Source organism: Ovis aries, chromosome 1 (assembly GCF_016772045.2).
Source record: "Ovis aries strain OAR_USU_Benz2616 breed Rambouillet chromosome 1, ARS-UI_Ramb_v3.0, whole genome shotgun sequence".
Classification (NCBI taxonomy): domain Eukaryota; kingdom Metazoa; phylum Chordata; class Mammalia; order Artiodactyla; family Bovidae; genus Ovis; species Ovis aries.
The window spans coordinates 106,684,468-106,702,287 of NC_056054.1; the positions used below are offsets into that span (position 1 = coordinate 106,684,468).

At 49.6% G+C, this 17,820-nt stretch overlaps 3 protein-coding genes across 11 annotated transcripts; 1 reads left to right on the plus strand and 2 right to left on the minus strand.

The window, feature by feature from the left end:
* On the minus strand, positions 1–5,475 carry ISG20L2 (interferon stimulated exonuclease gene 20 like 2). Of its 3 annotated transcripts, none has more exons than XM_027976479.3 (4): positions 5,123–5,475; positions 3,674–4,412; positions 1,663–1,863; positions 1–964 (listed from the first exon to the last, which is right to left on the minus strand). In XM_027976479.3, the coding sequence occupies exons 2-4, from the start codon at positions 4,403–4,405 to the stop codon at positions 851–853; spliced, it is 1,047 nt and encodes a 348-aa protein (XP_027832280.1). In that variant the 5' UTR covers positions 4,406–4,412; positions 5,123–5,475; the 3' UTR covers positions 1–850. The 3 variants fall into 3 exon arrangements, with proteins under 3 accessions (XP_027832280.1, XP_004002678.1, XP_060258890.1); XM_004002629.6 differs by having other exon boundaries at positions 3,674–4,519; XM_060402907.1 differs by having other exon boundaries at positions 4,908–5,140.
* A 185-nt stretch (positions 5,476–5,660) lies between these two features.
* On the plus strand, positions 5,661–12,507 carry METTL25B (methyltransferase like 25B). Of its 3 annotated transcripts, XM_027976487.2 has the most exons (8): positions 5,661–5,944; positions 8,442–8,566; positions 8,718–8,910; positions 9,381–9,443; positions 9,696–9,839; positions 10,289–10,773; positions 11,552–11,736; positions 12,169–12,507. In XM_027976487.2, exons 1-8 carry the CDS (start codon positions 5,834–5,836, stop codon positions 12,288–12,290), a joined length of 1,428 nt encoding a protein of 475 aa, XP_027832288.1. In that variant the 5' UTR covers positions 5,661–5,833; the 3' UTR covers positions 12,291–12,507. The 3 variants fall into 3 exon arrangements, with proteins under 3 accessions (XP_027832288.1, XP_027832300.1, XP_060258882.1); XM_027976499.2 differs by having other exon boundaries at positions 5,661–8,566; positions 8,758–8,910; XM_060402899.1 differs by having other exon boundaries at positions 5,661–8,566; positions 8,803–8,910.
* Positions 12,508–12,812: 305 nt separating this feature from the next.
* Positions 12,813–17,820, minus strand: MRPL24 (mitochondrial ribosomal protein L24). 5 transcript variants are annotated; one of them, XM_015092309.3, is made up of 6 exons: positions 17,781–17,820; positions 14,018–14,261; positions 13,841–13,936; positions 13,515–13,618; positions 13,147–13,277; positions 12,813–13,050 (listed from the first exon to the last, which is right to left on the minus strand). In XM_015092309.3, exons 2-6 carry the CDS (start codon positions 14,198–14,200, stop codon positions 12,914–12,916), a joined length of 651 nt encoding a protein of 216 aa, XP_014947795.1. In that variant the 5' UTR covers positions 14,201–14,261; positions 17,781–17,820; the 3' UTR covers positions 12,813–12,913. The 5 variants fall into 5 exon arrangements, with proteins under 5 accessions (XP_014947795.1, XP_004002680.1, XP_042111622.1 ...); XM_004002631.5 differs by having other exon boundaries at positions 14,018–14,266; XM_042255688.1 differs by having other exon boundaries at positions 17,730–17,820.

Here is a 17,820-nt window from a genome sequence, read left to right on the forward strand (position 1 = left end):
TCTGTGACAAAGCTATTTAATGTGAAGTTATAAGGAAAACACCACACAATTGTTTTTCCTTTATAAAAAATTTATCAAGGGAATAATTTGCATTTTCAGAGGCTTGGTTTAGCAAAGTAAAAGACTAAAACTCATCGAAACATTTAAAAATTCTTCTTTAACCTAGTAAGTGGGGTTTAAATTAAATAAATTCTCTATTACTTTAGGAGACTGCTTTCCTAAATCAGAAAAATTGATTTCCAAGTCACTCTCTTACCTGTCCTGCCCATAACCCTAAGGAGAACTAAACCTCACCAGGAATGGCTTCTCCGGAATTCAAGGCGGAAAGAACAGGTGATACCCCAACACAAACCATATGTAGACTCTGAGCAGAAAGCAGAGTCTGAGAGATGCATTGTGATTGTACAAGTTATCATCCAATAGGATACTTCTGAGAGTGAAAGAAGGTGCTGTTAATTGCTTGAAAGGAAAGGCATGATGGGACACATAGCCACCCTAGTGATAAGGCAGTTTGAGAAAAGACATTTCCCGGTTTGCTGTGCCCTTTGAAAGTCAAAAGACTTTCCCAGAAGCAAAGCACCTTGGGACACACGGTTAGCACCATTTAAGAGGTAAACGGCCTAAGGGTGGGTTCTGACATGGAGGCGTCCTCCTTCCAAGTAACAGTTAACAAGACACACAACACCTGAAGTGGACCTCAATGGATGTTAAGTCTGGGGTGTGGCCTCCCTTTCCCCAAACCCCCTAGCTGCCAAAGGCATGGAGCTGGTGGAGCGGTCCGTGGCAGACTGCCCCGTCCTGGGTGTGGTGCTGCTTCCGCCTGCCTACATCGCCGGTGTCCCCGCTGGCGCTAGTCTTTAGGGGGATTCTGGGCCAGGTGCTGCTCCCATTCAACTTCAACCAACTTGTACAGCTCCATGGTGGCCTGAGCATCTTCCACTGAGGAATGTCCACTTTTCCCAGCCTGAACAAGGGAGGAAGAAAAGAGCATGAGGCTACAAGAGACCGTTTCCTCCCTTCCCAACTGGTGCTCTCCAACCTCAATGATGCTGCTGCTTGTGCAGTTAGCGGGCTGCAAAGGCAGACCTCTGGTGGAGCCCCGCTCATCATCTGATTTCAGGGGTTCAACTCCTACACTATGGTCTGCCTCAGTCCTTTCTGTGGCAACAAGTACACACCATATTGTTCTACATTCTTCTGTAGAAGCAGAACAGACCAGATCACAGACAGACCTTCTGAGTCTTCCATCTTCCCTAGTTCTTTAACTAATGTATGACATGTGTCTATACCCTCATGACAGGCAGACCACCCCCTCTTCGACTGCCAAACATATGAAATACGTAAGAGGCCCCTGAAGCCACTTTATGGTCATTTAGGCCACCACAACTACCTGCTTCTCTCTTTTCTTACTTAGGGTTTTAGTCCCACTTTTAGGCTTTTTTCCTTTTCCAAGTACCCTGTGGAACACTCTGGGAGGTAGGAAACAAGAACTGTTATGCCTAAGTAGAGGGGGGCCTCTCTGCCCAAAGCTCTTCCCATCAGAGCACCTCCCCCTGGATCTCTCTGCAATCAGAGGAATCTGAGTGTCAGAGCCTGGAGAGAGGCAGCAGCCGGCCTTTCCCGTCCAAGCCAGAGGTCTGGCAGCTTTTGGGGAGACGCTACCTGGATGTCCCGGTTCAACAGCTTCTTGGTGAGACTCTTCAGAGACATGGTGGCATTCTCTGGGCAGTCAGCCTTACGGTTGAGGAGGGGGATATGAGAGGTGTCTCGGGTGAGGGACTTGGGATGAACGTACTGAAGGGCTTTGAAGTCATTGTGGATGGCATGCCCCACCACTATCTTCCCTGTGAGAATCTTCAAGATCTGAAACAGACACGGAAGAGGAGGTGGTGAGGAGCACGATCCACAGATGCAGCCTCTGCATTCTAAAAGCCCAACACGGCTCTAAGTCCTTCTAGGCTCTTTTCACCACTTGCTCACTTGCCTCATCCTTGAAATGCCTTCTCCCCCAAGTTTTCTTTCACCTGAAATCCATCTCCTCTCCCCGAGGTAAAAGTAGGCATTTTTCATGGTGTAACCGTTTGGACATACCTAGCCAGTGGTTCCTTATCGTCACATTAATTTCTACCTCAATGTGATGTTCATGTAATTACCTAGTTCAGTCCTGGCTTGATACTTGAAGTTCTTTAACCATAATTGTTACGTTGGCCTTAGATACAGGCTGGGACAAATACTGTAAAGATGGGCTCCAGGGAGGTAATGGAAGCCCCAAATTATATGCAAATTGATATGCATGTTTCTGTGTTTGTTTTCTGGGAGGGAATCTATGGCTTTCATCAGATTCTCAAAGGGCCTACAAGCTATAAAAAATTAAAAATTGGGAATTAAGAATTGGCAGTCCAGCGGTTAGGACTCAGCACTCTCACTGCCAGGGGGACCAGGTTTGATCCCCGGTTACAGAACAAAGATCTCACAAGCCTCGAGGTATGCCCCACCCCCTAAAAAAAGATAAAGACTCACTTCCAATGAGGACGATAAAGAATATGCCATGAACTCGGAGGGCCATTACCAAAATGGGGTTCCAAACAGACTGCGAAAGAGTTAACAGGCCTGAAATCAATGCCTGGCCTCCCAATGGGACCCTTTGGAAGGGTACAGACTCATCTGAATGTACCTTGGTCTCATACCCCAGCTTGGGCACTGATTCTTATGACGAAAACCAGATATAGTCTAATCAACTTGGTATTTAGTTGCCCCTACAGTTTGCTGACCACTAACACCTTTACTTTGCATTAATTTCAACACACAGCCTTCATTAAAGCTAAGTGGATGTGCTGTTTCAGAGCCACCTGATCTTCTGACTCTCCCGAGCCTTTGCTCAGCTATGCCCCTGAGGGTGCACAGGATGTTCTTCACTCTTCATTTTCTTTCTAAAATCTAGCTGTTCTACCTCTGATGAAATTCCTCCAAATGACTGCTCTGGCATATGAGAGATTACTGGAACAGTGTGTCTAGACAAGACAAAGAATGTAGAGCTGAAATGACAAAGTGGACCAAGGGTGCCCTCTGGAGGCCTTCCAAGACCAGCAGCTCCTTTCCCCTTCCCCTGTTCATTCAGCGTGCCTCCAGTTTCCAGCACAGAGCTTACAGTGGCTAGGACTGCTCAGTGAATGAGATGAGAACCCCAACATACCAGCCCTGTGTCTTTTACCCCCTTCATTGCAGGCTGCCTGTTCCAGTTATCCACCAACTTTCCACACTGCCACAGACCACTTCTTGCTTGGGAAGCGCCCTCCACCTCTCTGTTCTCAACCCTAGACCCACTTCTACAAGGTATTCTCAAGTTGAACCCTTTCCCCCTGGCATTCATGCCTGCTACTCTGTCCATCATGGGTTGCTGTTTTTCTAGCAGAGTCCCAACTATCCAGATGAGGATTCCACTTGGGATCTAAAACAGATCTAACACAGTTTATTACACCAGCTATTTTTAAGTTTCCAGGTTCTTACCACTCTTCATCCCCAAAGAAAAGCCTTCTTTATCTGCTACTCCATCCACTCCAACCCTCCCTCCACAATCCTTTGGTGCCTTCCCAGAGTGATATCCTTTGCTGAAAAATGATTTGGACTTCACCCTATCTGCTTCGCTGCTACCACCATCCCTCACGCCTCTTACCTGGTTCCGAGCAATCTTGAAGGGCGTAGCATTCACCATGTGCTGCTTCCGGATACCACTCCATCTGGTCCGGTAGTCCACAATGTGGCAAGGGGGCAGGATGTACTCATCATAAAGCACATCTCCGTCGTAGTTGACAATGCTACATCGAGCCAAGGAACTGACATGCCCCTTGGGTCCAGTACCCACCATCTCACAGTCAATTGCCACCATCTTCCCCGGTATCTTCTGGGATGCCCCAGAGTATTTATTCTCTGAATGTGTCTGGGTGGAGTTCTGTGGGCCATTCCTGGGTGGAGGATTCTTCTGGGAGCCCTTCTTCTGGGGGCGAGTTGGGTGGCTCTTAATCTTTGGTAGGGCGCTCTGGAATTCCCCCAGCAAATCCACTTTAGCCACAACAGAACCAACCTTCTGTGAAGGGGCAGGAGTCAGCCAAGGCACTGCAGCTTTCTTGTCCAGGGACTGCTCTGACCCACTGCTGGAGGCAGCTGTTGTCTTCTTTGGAAGGGGAGTGGCCTTCCAAGTGCCATCTACCCTGGGAGTTTCCCCTTTCTTTGAAGGTTCTGAGTGCAGCTTAGGCACCTTGCTAGGGGGCTGCTTCTTCTTATTGAGGAAGCCTTTCCGTTCCAAGAGTCGCCGCTTCTTGACAAATTTTCGGTGCTTGGCATTTCCCTCTAATGCCTTTTTGGGGGGAGGCTCGCCAAAATCCAGATTGAGGAGTAAGGTAGACATGATGACACTGGATGGTGAGAGAACAGTTGGGAAGAACAGCTTACAGATGAGAGGAAGATAGAAGACTCATCTGCTGAATCCCACAGACCAGCATTTGGAGGTTTGCAGCATACCCTAGGGAAGAAAACGATCCTGATAACGGAGCCCATAGCCTTGGGAATCAATAAGACCCATCTTTGCAGGACTTAAGAGAGGGGAAAGACATCAGAGTAACCTCTCAAATAATGTGATATGACGGAAGAAGAACTTCATTCTGAACCAGGAAGCCTGGATTCTAGAAAGCTCCACAATTCACCAGCTGGGTGAATTGGTGAATAGGAAGGCCAGGTCTCCTCTCTAGATCTCAGTCACATTTGTAAACTTATGGGGGTCGCAGGGCCAACTAGCTGAAACAGCGATCTACAACGCCAGAATAGGTGAACTCTATCATCTACCCATGGAGGGAACGTCTAGGTATGCTCAAAGGCAGTGACAGGTTTGGCAAAGCTGATCTCTGGATTACCCTAGCATCCTCACGCGGGTCTCACGAGTGGAGATACAAATTCAGGCACTCATCTCCCTCGTTTCCAGGTGGGGGAAATCTCCACATGCATCTCACTCAAGTCTTTGTGCCACGAAAGGACCTTTGACAACACACATTGGTAGGGGAAGGAACTGAGTCTAAGGAATAGGTGCCATGCACGCGGCGGAGCCAACCTCGCACGCTCTCTCACCTACCTCCTAGATGGGTCCGCTAAGACCGGAAGCGCCAAGAGCCGGATGCGGAAGTTGGCGCGCGTCGGCGATGCCCAGGCCGGCAGGCCCGCGGGTTGGAACGCGCTGGAGGCCGGCGCCCGCGTACCCGCACGGCCCCTGCCTCCGGGAGCGAGGCCAGGGATTCGGAGTGTGTGGGCAGCGGCAGCGGAGGCGGCGGCGGGGGCGGCGTGGGTGGGGGCGGGGGCGGGAGGCGCTCCCCGGCCCCTCTAGCCCCGTGGAGGTACAACTCGAAGGTGTGAGGAAGCCGCGACAAACGGGAACTGAAACGCGCGGGACAACCCGCGGCCTCACTTCCGGAGAGGAGAGAAGTGTACGGGAAGGGGCGGGATCTGGAGGCGGGACCTCGGACTTGGCCCGCCCCTATTGGTGAGCAGCGCACTGCGCGACGCCTCTGTGGCGTCACTGCGCTGGCACTCCCGCCCCGCTAGTCTCAGACGTAGACACCTTGGCGCTGTGGGGCGTCGCGACCTGTGACGTCAGGGGTGCGCCTGAAGTCTTCGTCCCGAGCCTGGAATCCCGGAAAGGCAGCATCCGGCACCAAATTCCGAACACTTTTTCTTCTGAGACCACCTGAAGTGCTGAGCCCAGCCCGGGTCCCACACCCGCGTGGTTCTCACCCTGGTCCTCTCCTCATTGCTTTCTCGCTTCCCGCGCCACCGTCTTGGCCCCGGAATGCCCGGGGTCTCCGCCCGGCGCCTCTCTCACGAAGAGAGGAGACAGCTAGCGGTGAACCTCACCCGGGTCGTGACGCTCTACCGTTCCATCCTGGACGCCTACATCATCGTGAGGCCACAGGGATGTGGGTGGGGTGCTCCTGCTTGTGTGATTGGCTACCTAGCCACGACTAGGGGAGAATCTGGAGAGTTAGCGTCTGATCTTTTTTTCTAATAGGTTTTTTTCAGTTTTTTGTCTGTACAAGAAAGGGTTAAAGCTGGGGCAAAAACCCCGATTCTTTTTTTTTTTTTCTGATGACCTAAATATTAATATTTCTAGCATCTAGGTTGTTTTTCTAATTCTCGAGTCCAGTAATGAAGCGCATGGACATTTGAGCCATGCTGCTGCGGCAATGTTGAACTTTCCTAGGAACATGTGAGGTGTTTTCAAGAACACACATGATCGTTCATTCAGGTTTTGAATAAATTCCTGGTTTTGCTGTGTAATGGACAATTCCAACTTTGAAGTCGACTGAGTCGGACTAGAGTCCCGCCTTCCCTATCGTGTTAACATTAGGCATAAAAATTCCTCCTAGCCCCAGATCCTCAGCTGTAAAATAGATCCCATTTTGAAGGATCATTGTGAAAAATAAATGAGATGATGTATAAATGCCACCAGCATCCACTGAATTATTCAATTCCCAAACCCAGAAGCCATCCTTGATTCAACCTCCAGAATAGATACCAAATTCACCCATGTGTCTCCATTGACACTGCTACCACCCTAGGCCAAGCCAACATCATCTCTCTTCTGGACTGCTTCCTAACTGATTTCTGTATTTGCTTCCTCCCTTCCATTCCCATTTCTTCACAAAACAGGCAGACTGTTCTTCTAAAAATGTAAATCTGATCGTGACATTTCTTGCTTCCTAGGTACTCTGGATTTCCCAGGTGGCGCTAGTAGTAAAGAATTCGTCTGCCAAAGCAGGAGACCCAAGAGTTGTGGGTTCAATTCCTAGGTTGACAAGATCCCCTGGAGTAGGAAATGGCAACCCACTCCAGTATTCTTGCCTGGATCCTAATTATAGGTAATGGTAGTCACCATTACCTATAAAACCCTACAAGCTCCCTTTAAAACCTGATCACATTTCATTCTCTCCCACATTCACTATACTACATCTACACTGGCTTGATCAGGGCCTTTGCACTTACTGATCTTCCTGGAATGTTTTTTTTCTCAACAGAAAGGCAATTGAGTAGGGTGGTTAACAGCAAAACTCTAGGGTTGAATTGGTTTCAGATTCCAGCTGTACTACTAACTAGCTTCTTGACCTGGACAGATTAATGAAATGCATTAACATATATAAAATGTTTCAGATAGTATCTGGCGTGTTAAAGTATTCTGTGGTTACTGCTACCTGAATTTTTAAAAGGGGAGATAGAACTGACATGTAACATTTTAGTTTCAGGTGTGTAACGTAATGATTCCTATTTGTAGATATTATGAAATAACTGTTGTTCAGTGGCGAGTTGTGTCTGACTCTGTGTGACCCCATGGACTGCAGCACATCAGGCTTCCTTGTCCACCACTATCTCCCAGAGTTTGTTCAAATTCATGTCCACTGAATCAGTGAGCTATCTAACCATCTCTTGCATCAGTTAATATCCCATTGCTGTAGTAATTTTTTTCTTATGATGAGAACTTTTAAGATCTACTCTCAGCAACTTTTAGACATACAATATAGTAGTATTTACAACAGTCACCATACTATACATCTCCATGACATTTACATTGTAACTGGAGGTTTGTACTTTTTGACCCTCCTCACCTATTTTATTTACCCCCACCCCTGCCTCTGGGCAACCAAAGCATGCAGTGTTTCACATGTGCTGTATTACTCTAAGAGTACACTCAAACTCTCCATTATGTTACTGTCTCATTAGTGTTTTGTCTATGTGGCACTTGATGTTACTTGAAATAATTTCTTTAAGTGTAAACTCTGCAAGAGCAGGGATCTTGTCTGTCTGTTTTGTTGCTTGTATCCCCTGAGCTTAGGATAGAACCTGATGCCTAAACAAAGCTCCAGAATTTGTGTTGAACAAATAAATGAATAAAAATACATTCTGGCGGGGAATCCCTGGTGGTCCAGTGGTTAGGACTTGGCGGTTTCACTGCAGAGAGCCCAGGTTCAGCCCCTGGTCAGGGAACTAGGATCCCACATGTCACATGTGATGACCAAAAATAAAAACCAACATTTTGGCATATATAATGTCTGGCATCTGTGGTGTCTGGCACATGTAACAGTAGGTTACTAGATGGTAACATACTGATAGTGTGTGTTAGTCACTGCTGTGTTAAGGAGGCAGGTGCAAAGCAACCACACACACCCTTCAGTTCAGTTGAGTGGCAGACACACATATAAATAAGGGGGACACTGCTAAAAGGAGAAATGTGTCCAGATTGCAATTTGGGCTCAGGAAGGAGGGGAAGGCTAGAGCAGACTTCAGAGAAGTAACTCCGATGAGGAGAGGTTCCTGCTAGTTGCAGCTGGTGGCCGTGTGTTGTGTGGGTAGGGAAGAATGGGAGGGGGAGTAGCCTGTTGATTGCTTCTCCCTTTCCCCTCCAGGAATTTTTCACAGACAACCTGTGGGGCACACTCCCTTGCTCATGGCAGGAAGCCCTGGATGGACTGAACCCGCCACAGCTGGCCACGCTGCTGCTGGGGATGCCCAGGGAAGGGGAAGTGGCCAGGTATGGGCAAGAGGGACCCTGTGCCGGGGGACTCGGAGCTGAGCCCTGCAGGGAGCCATCGCTCAGTCTCACGAGGGCTTCCTGGGTTGTAGGCTGGCACACTCAGGATGCAATGGGACTATTCACTGGGGGCCTGGGCGGGCTATCTCAGGTACAGGTCGGTGTGGCCACTCACCCTGCTGGCCCTGAAGTCCACAGCCTATGCCCTGGCCTTTACCCGGACGCCTGGGTTTCAGACCCCCTCAGAGTTCCTGGAGAATCCCAGCCAGAGTTCCCGACTGACAGCTCCATTCCGGAAACATGTCAGGCCCAAGAAGCAGCATGAGATTCGGAGGCTGGGAGAGGTGAGGAGATGGCTGGGGTTCAGGTAGTATCTGGGGGCCTTGGGGACTCCTTAAGCCTATGGGTTACAAAGGTTTGGGCACCTTTTATCACCTATAGGACCAGAGGCCCTGGAAGGTCCCTTCCTTGGCAGATGTACTATAATCCTATCTTCATCCTTTTGCTGGGTTGGTGGCAGCTATAGTTGAATCATTGTCTTATTCTTGTTCTGATAATCTTCACAATCTGCTGATGGCATCACCCAGGGCTCTTGTTCTGTGGGGACTGAATCACTGTTCTGAGAGGAGCAAAGACAGTAGCCTGAGCCTGGGGTCAGCACACCCTGTTTTGGTTTCCATGTCTCTTGTCTCTCCCATGGCACCCTCTACCCGTCTTCCTCTGCCATCCTCAGCTGCTCCCTGCTCTCCTTATGAGTGTTTGCCCTGGGAGCCAACAACCAATGGCCAGGGGCCTTTGTTCCCTCTGCTTTCAGCTGGTGAAGAAGCTGAGTGACCTCACAGGCTGCACCCAGGTTGTGGATGTAGGCTCAGGCCAGGTGAGCCAGACCCATAATAGTGTGCTTTATTTTTTTTGTGTGTTTTTTTGGTCATGGGGATAAAACAACTAGAAGGTGGGTTGTCAGGCCACGTGCCCAGAGGTGCAGGTAATAAGGAGCGCAGGAAGTAAGCTGGGTAGAATTTAAGCCTCTGGGGGCCTGGTACCCAAGTGTCCAAACCATAGATAAGGATGGGGACTATGTAGGGGACCCTGAACAGGACTGTCTTTAACCCCCTTCTCTTGACTCCAGGGCCATCTCTCCCGCTTCATGTCCCTGGGGCTGGGGCTGATGGTAAAGAGCATTGAAGGGGATCAGAGACTGGTGGAGAGAGCCCAGCGCCTAGACCAGGAGCTCCTACAGACTCTGGAGAAAGAGGAGAAGAGGAACCCAAAGGTAGACCAGCCCTTCCTGCAGCCAGGACCATGAGACCAGGACTGACTTGGCTGAAACTAGGCATCAAGGCTGAATTCTCTCTTTTAAGTGTCTCAGCTCGAGGTGGTGTGTCCCTGTTTCTGCTACCTCCTTCACCAAAGCCTCATCTTAAAGGCACTTTCTAGTTAAAAAGTGCTTTCTACACCGATACATCCTTCTCACAGCCACCTGTACAAAGTGGCCAATCAGATATCAGCCTCATTACAAATGAGGCAGCTGGTACTCAGAGATGAAAAGATTTGCAGTTAGTAATGACCGACGCAGAATCTACCCCATTTCCTCTGCCCCAGCTGCTGTCCCACCTTCCTCCTTGGTAAGGAACTCAGGACAGATCCCTTCCTGTGGCCTGAGGTGGCGTATGGACAGGAAACAGGCCTCCCATCTGCCTTTGTTCTGTCCTACCTCCACAGGTGGTCCAGACTGGCCCTCGCCACCCCCCACACCACGTGGTTAGGTGGGTGGACCCCACGACCCTGTGTGAGGAGCTCCTGCTTCCGCTGGAGACCTCCCCTCAGAGCGGGGCCCGCCTGCTGCTGACGGGCCTCCACGCCTGTGGGGACCTGAGTGTGGCCTTGCTGAGGCACTTCTCCTGCTGCCCTGAGGTGGTGGCCCTGGCTTCAGTGGGCTGCTGCTACATGAAGTTGAGTGACCCTGGTGGCTACCCACTGAGTCAGTGGGTGGCTGGGCTGCCCGGCTATGAACTGCCCTACAGGCTTCGGGAGGGGGCCTGCCATGCCCTGGAGGAGTATGCTGAGCGGCTACAGAAAGCAGGCCCCAGCCTCCGAACCCACTGCTACCGCGCGGCACTGGAGACCGTCATCCGGTGTGCCCAGCCTGAGCTCCGGCGGCCAGGCGTGCAGGGAATTCCCAGGGTCCACGAGCTCAAGATTGAAGAGTGAGGCTGGGGGATGGGGAGGGGGTGGTGGTGAGATGGGGGGCATCACCTACTGGGGGTATGATTCCCCTCCCACCCTCACTTGTTAGCGTGTCCTAAAGAAAATCTAGATGTGCTGGGTTGAGGGAGGGGGTAGTGACTGAGTTCTGAGACAGCTTCAGATTTTCTTTAAAAGGCAGTTGTCACTCTTATCAAATTTTTGGAATTATAAAATACGGCTAAGTAATTGGACATGTGTGCATGCTAAGTCGCCTCATGTCTGACTTTTTGCAATGCTATGGACTGTAGCCCACCAGGCTCCTGTCCGTGGGATTCTCCAGGCAAGAATACTGGAGTGGGTTGCCATGCCATCCTCCAGGGGATCTTCCCGACCCAGGGATCGAACCCCACATCTCTTAGTCTCCTGCATTGGCAGGTGGGTTCTTTACCATTAGTGCCACCTGGGAAGCCCAAATAATTGGACAGGTTTGTCTAAAAATAAATTTTTGGATTGATTTGCTATTGAATGGACAGATCACAGCCAGAAAACTCTTTAAATAAAATTGCGTCTTAAGGGACTCCTTTGGTGTTCCAGTGGCACTCCCGCAGGGTCCCAGGTTCGATCCCTGGTCAGGAAACTAGACCCCACATGCCACAACCAAGACCCAGCACAGCCAAATAAATAAACATGTATATTTAAATACACCTTAAGGTAGAAAAGCAGAGCTGGAATTGAATTAGAAACAGTTTGAATGGAGTGACTTTCTAAGCTGAGTGCTGTCTATGACTGACCCAACAGATATGTGCAGCGGGGGCTACAGCGGGTGGGGCTGGACCCCCAGCTGCCACTGAACGTGGCTGCCCTTCAAGCTCACCAGGCCCAGGAGAACCGTGTGGTGGCCTTCTTCAGCCTGGCCCTGCTGCTGGCCCCACTGGTGGAGACTCTGATTCTACTGGACCGGCTGCTCTACCTTCAGGAGCAGGGTGAGGGGGCCCGCACCAGGGACCCGGGCTAGAGGGGCTAGAGCTCTAGGGGTCTCCTTCAGGTCCCTGCCCCTACACCTGCTGGGACTTGGCCCATCACCATGGTGATTCTAGGACCAATAGCTGTTTCAGCATCAGATGGGGGTTGGGGGGGCCTGTTAATGCAAATTCCTGCTGAACCTGGATGCCTGTCACCATAGGATAGGTGAAACATCCCTGAGGTGCATCTTAAGCCAGCATCCCTCCAACGTGCTGAGGCTTACCTCCTCCCAAGTCAGCGTCTCGGGCACTCATGTTCCTGGTAGAAAGCGGGGTTTCCTTAGATCCCCTTGGGCCTCTCCTGTGCGGAGAGGAGCTATGCCTAGAGGTCAGGCAGGAAGTGGCTACGAGTTTGTTTCATTTCTCTCCTGAGTAGCCCTGCCTTTCTCACAGGCTTCCACGCTGAGCTCCTACCCATCTTCAGTCCCGAACTCTCTCCAAGAAACCTGGTTCTGGTGGCCACCAAAGGGCCTCTAGGTGAGGCCTTGTCTTTTCTGGAGACTGAAGACAGCTGACGCAGGCAGAGGAAGGGCGCAGCTCAGCCCCCATCTGAAACTGCCAGGCACCACGCTAGGAGGCAGTCTTTGCCTCCTCAGCCAGAGAACCAGCATCCTGCATCATCCCTGGCATCTGGGTTCCCTGCAAACCGGCGTCATACCCTTTCTCTCCCTGTGTATGTTATATAATATTATGCAGAAGTTTATTTTCAATTTATTAAAAAATTGAAATCTTTACGTGTCTACCATTTCTATTAGGTATAAAGGACAGACCAGCACCCTCCCTACTGAGTCCTGCTGAGGTTCTAATTTAGGCCTTGTACTCCCAGTCCCTGCGGTCTTCCTAACAGGCAGTGCCCTGTTATTCAGAGGTCTCTGTGAGGGGAAGCTCTCTCCCTTTGACCTCCATCCGAGAAATCTGCAGGCCCTGCCCTGTGGGAGGACCCCCTTAAGATTGTTAACTTCCATCCAGGTTTTGTCATAACATCAGGACAGATGCTCCCTCCCTCAGCCCCTGAAACAGGAGTCAGGGTGCAAGTCTTACCAGAAGACAGAGGACCCAAGGCTCTTTATTAGCGTCTGAAGAAGAGGTGGCCGCAACCTTCAAGGCTAAGACAAGGAGAGAAGTGGCTCCCCCAGACTCAATACCAATAGACTTTCTTGTGTCTCCGAGTCTCCTGGATCCCCATTGCCTCCATCACCTCCTCCTCCAATGTCTTTAGACGAGGCACATAGGTTTTTTCTAGAGCATCTTCCACTGATGTGTCTTTGGGGCCATCTATTGAACCAGAGGAAGGAAGATGGGTGGGAGGGCTTCTTAACATCTCTTACTCCCCCACCCCCACTTTTGTTCCTGCCCCTCACCCAGCCTCACCAATCCATGTTTCAGGGACGATGCCATCAGCTCTGGGAACATCAGGTTTCGGGATGATCCTTCCTGACCTTGTGGACACTCGTACTCGTTCTCCTGCCTCAGTGAATCTCCACTCCACTTCAGTGGGTTTCCTAGTAGATAGAAGCGAGACCTCCAGGGAGCAGTCTCCCTGCTATCTTTCAGCCCAAAAGTCACCATCTTATTTCTCTGCTACCCCTGGATTGGGGCTTCCTACAGGAGGTCATGTCCATGAGATGGCCCCTCTCAGTTTCCAGCACATCCAACCCACCATTCCCTTTGGATAAATATGGTCAACAACTTTCCAACAGAAGGCAGGAAACCCTCTGACCAGAGCCCCTTAGGCTTGCCTGTCCATAGGATCCACAAGTTTGACTTGGTTGTGGAGCAAGGGTGCTTCGCTGGGGACCATGGTTCCTCGGAAATCCACAGTCTTGCCAACATAGCGGTAATGCTATCCAAAAGAAGGGGGGATGGTGGCTATCAGAAACCAAAAGGTGTGAAGGCGGCTTGTCTACCGCAACTCAGAGCATTCAGTCCACGCTGAAAAGTGAAAGGTTTGGAGGCTCGGCTGCCGCACCATCCCCTCAGCCAGTCTCCTTCCCCATGCCGTCCTTCATAGACAGGGACGGATGGCACAGGCTTCCTGAGCATCACCACCTCACTCTTTACTTACTGTATTCAGTCCCTCGACAACCACCCAGTTTCGCTGCCGGATAACTTGAACCACTTTGCCTTGCTTCCCGGCATCCTTGCCTTCTAGGATCTCTACCTGTGGGAAGATAGCGAGCGTCAGGGAGAGCGATCCTTGCCCAGGAGCACTCCACCACCCAACCCCGTCTGAGACTCTCACCCTGTCCCCACAGAACAGATGCCAGTCTTCCTCAGGGATGGGTTCCACAGCCACCCGGCGCCGCCTGGTCCCTGGAGGGTTCTTCTTCTTATCTGCCAAGGAGCCTGGGCGGCTCATCCCGTAGCGGTAGTTGGGAGGCAGGGTGACCTTAGATGCCAAGGCCAGCAGAGCAGAGAGCCGCATGGCTGGAGGCTATGTGAAGTCCCCTGGCCAGTGAAAGACCCAGAAATCTTCCTAGTCAGCTCTGAGCTAGACAGAAACAAGAGGGCAAAGAAACAAGGGAAGAAACACCTTTTTAAGCACCTGCTCCATGGCTCAAGGGACTCCCTCCTACTGAATCCTCATAAGACACTGTCTTCACTATTACAGATGATGATACAGACTCAGAGAATTTAAGTGACTTGTCAACGGTCATAAAGTTACCATGTGGGAGGATCGGCATTCAAACCCACAGATACCTGACTTCAAAGTCCAAAAAAGTTCAGTGAGGCCAAGACCATGTTATCTAGATTGCCTCTGAATCTAGAAGATCCTAGTAGGGTCTGGCACGTATTGTTTAGTTGCTCAGTCGTGTCTGACTCTTTTGTGACCCCATGGATTGTAGCCAGCCAAGATCCTCTGTCCATGGGATTTCCCAGGTAAGAATACTAGAGTGGGTTGCAATTTCCTTCTCCAGGGGATCTTCCTGACCCAGGGGGATTGAACCCGAGTCTCCTGCATTGGCAGGTGGATTCTTTACCACTGAACCACCTGGGAAACCCTTGTCATGTATTAGGTACTCAAAAAAAAGTCTTTCAATAAATATACCAATTCCAAGATGTAAAGAAAACACTGGCGTAAGTCCCCAAGCCAGGCAATTACAGGGTAAGACAAACAGGTAGCAGAGATAAAAACTGGGATTAGGATGTCCCTATGTGCACGCACAGTTGCTCAGTCATGTCCAAACTCTTTGCAACCCCATAGACTGTAGCCTGCCGGGCTCCCCTGGCCCTTTAAGACTTCCAATTCCTAATCTCAATCAGGAAACGATCACTTCCCCCTGAGATAGTTTCTTTTCTAAAGGAAAATCATCCAGAGCAAGACTGTCGGATTACAGAGACCTACAATTCCAAACTAAGTATGTACTCTAAGCTTCCCAATTCCTGAAGGAAAACGGACTAACCCAATGGGCACTTGCTACCTTCCAGCGGCCATGCTAAGTGCGCTCCTGTGTCATCTCATTTAACCCCAAGGACAACTGACGAAAGAGGCACCATTCACCTTGCTCCATAGCTAAGAATGAAACCTAATTCAAAGAACAATTAAAGTTCACTATGATGACATTAAAAGCTCTGGACTGGGTAGTCAGAGGACCTGAGATCTAGTCTCTGCTCCACCATCAACTCATTCTGTGACCCTTGTCTTCTAAGCTCAGTTCCATTATCCATAAAATTTTACAGAGCTGTTTCTGTCATTTAAGTTATTTCTAATATTTTAACAAAGCAAGACAGAATTATGTGGATAGTACTATCCTTTCTGGGTAAATTTAAAAATACATATTCTGTCATAGGCATAAATATTTACCAGAAGGAAACAGGGACCAACTAAAGTACTTGTTTTGGGGAAGAGGAAGTTTGGGAGAGCTGTTCCTTTCCATAACATTTGCATTTTCTAACTACATACATTAAAAAATATATATCAACTGGTTTATCTAACACTGAGATATTGGGTCATTTTTCTTCTCTATACTTCTCAAAATGGTAAACAAAAGACCTAGTACTATTTTAAATTAATGCTGGATGAAGATGTGGCCACTGGACTGGAAAAGGTCAGTTTTCATTCCAATCCCAAAGAAAGGCAATGCCAAAGAATGCTCAAACTACCACACAACTGCACTCATCTCACACGCTAGTAAAATAATGCTCAAAATTCTCCAAGCCAGGCTTCAGCAATATGTGAACTGTGAACTTCCGGATGTTAAAGTTGGATTTAGAAAAGGCAGAGGAACCAGAGATCAAATTGCCAACATCCCCTGGATCATCGAAAAAGCAAGACAGTTCCAGAAAAACATCTAGTTCTGCTTTATTGACTATGCCAAAGCCTTTGACTGTGTGGATCACAATCAACTGTGGAAAATTCTGAAAGAGATGGGAATATCAGACCACCTGACCTGCCTCTTGAGAAATCTGTATGCAGGTCAGGAAGCAACAGTTAGAACTGGACATAGAACAACAGACTGGTTCCAAATAGGAAAAGGAGTACGTCAAGGCTGTATATTCTCACCCTGCTTATTTAAGTTATATGCAGAGTACATCAAGAGAAACGCTGGGCTGGAAGGAGCACAAGCTGGAATCAAGCTTGCTGTGAGAAATATCAATAACCTCAGGTATGCAGATGACACCACCCTTATGGCAGAAAGTGAAGAAGACTAAAGAGCCTCTTGATGAAAGTGAAAGAGGAGAGTGAAAAAGTTGGCTTAAAGCTCAACATTCAGAAAACGAAGATCATGGCATCTGGTCCCATCACTTCATGGCAATTAGATGGGAAAACAGTGGAAACACTGGCTGACTTTATTTTGGGGGGCTCCAAAATCACTGCAGATGGTGATTGCAGCCATGAAATTAAAAGACGCTTACTCCTTGGAAGGAAAGTTATGACCAACCTAGACAGCATATTAAAAAGCAGAGACATTACTTTGCCAACAAATGTCTGTCTAGTCGAGGCTATGGTTTTTCCAGTGGTCATGTATGGATGTGAGAGTTGGACTATAAAGTAAGCTGAGCGCAGAATTGATGCTTTTGAACTGTGGTGTTGGAGAAGACTCTTGAGAGTCTTCCCTTGGACTGCAAGGAGATCCAACCAGTCCATCCTAAAGGAGATCAGTCCTGGGTGTTCATTGGAAGGACTGATGTTGAAGCTGAAACTCCAATATTTTGGCCACCTGATGCGAAGAGCCGACTCATTTGAAAAGACCCTGATGTTGGGAAAGATTGAAGACAGGAGGAGAAGGGGACGACAGAGGATGAGATGGTTAGATGGCATCACCGACTCGATGGACATGAGTTTGAGTAAACTCCAAGAGTTGGTGATGGACAGGGAGGCCTGGCGTGCTACGGTTCATGGGGTCGCAAAGAGTCGGACACGACTGAGGTTTAGGGCCTCAGTGTTTGTTCATTCAGAATCAAAAAATGCTTAGGGAGCACTACTATGTGACAGATCTAAGGTCAGGAACCTTACCATTCCCGGCATTTGATGGTCACACTGCTGTTTGGGGGTAGGTTGACAAGAGACGAGGAAACCAAGGCCCTGAGAGCTGCTGACTTGCCCTAGTTCATACAGCTTGATAGTAGCAGCGCGAATCTCAAGACCTGAGTCTCCTGCGTGATTGCCCTAAGACTCTCCTTAACCTCAGCCGTTCTAGATCTGAAGCTCAGACAGGCGATCCCAGAAGCCACCCCGCTTAGGTCTTTTTCTTTTCTCTCCAAGCCCTGGGGAGGCTGGTGACCTTCCGCTGTGGGGCTTCCGTTGCATGCTCTAGGGGAACTGTTGTGTAGGTAATGATCCCCCAGGCCCCAGCGCCAAAGGCTGCTTCCACCGCCAGTCCCATCCTAGGTGCGGGTAATGATCAGCCCCCAGAGGTCTTCAGTACCCAGCCACTCCGAGCTTCCGATGCTTGGAGACCCCAGACGAAGCAATTGAGCCATGCCGGGGTAAAGGACCTTCCCGTTCTCACCTCCCCGACAAGCCCAGAGATCCCGAAATCTCTGGTTCACGAAATCCTCACCTCGGCTTCCCGCTGATCCGCTGGCCTCCGCGGGTCCCGT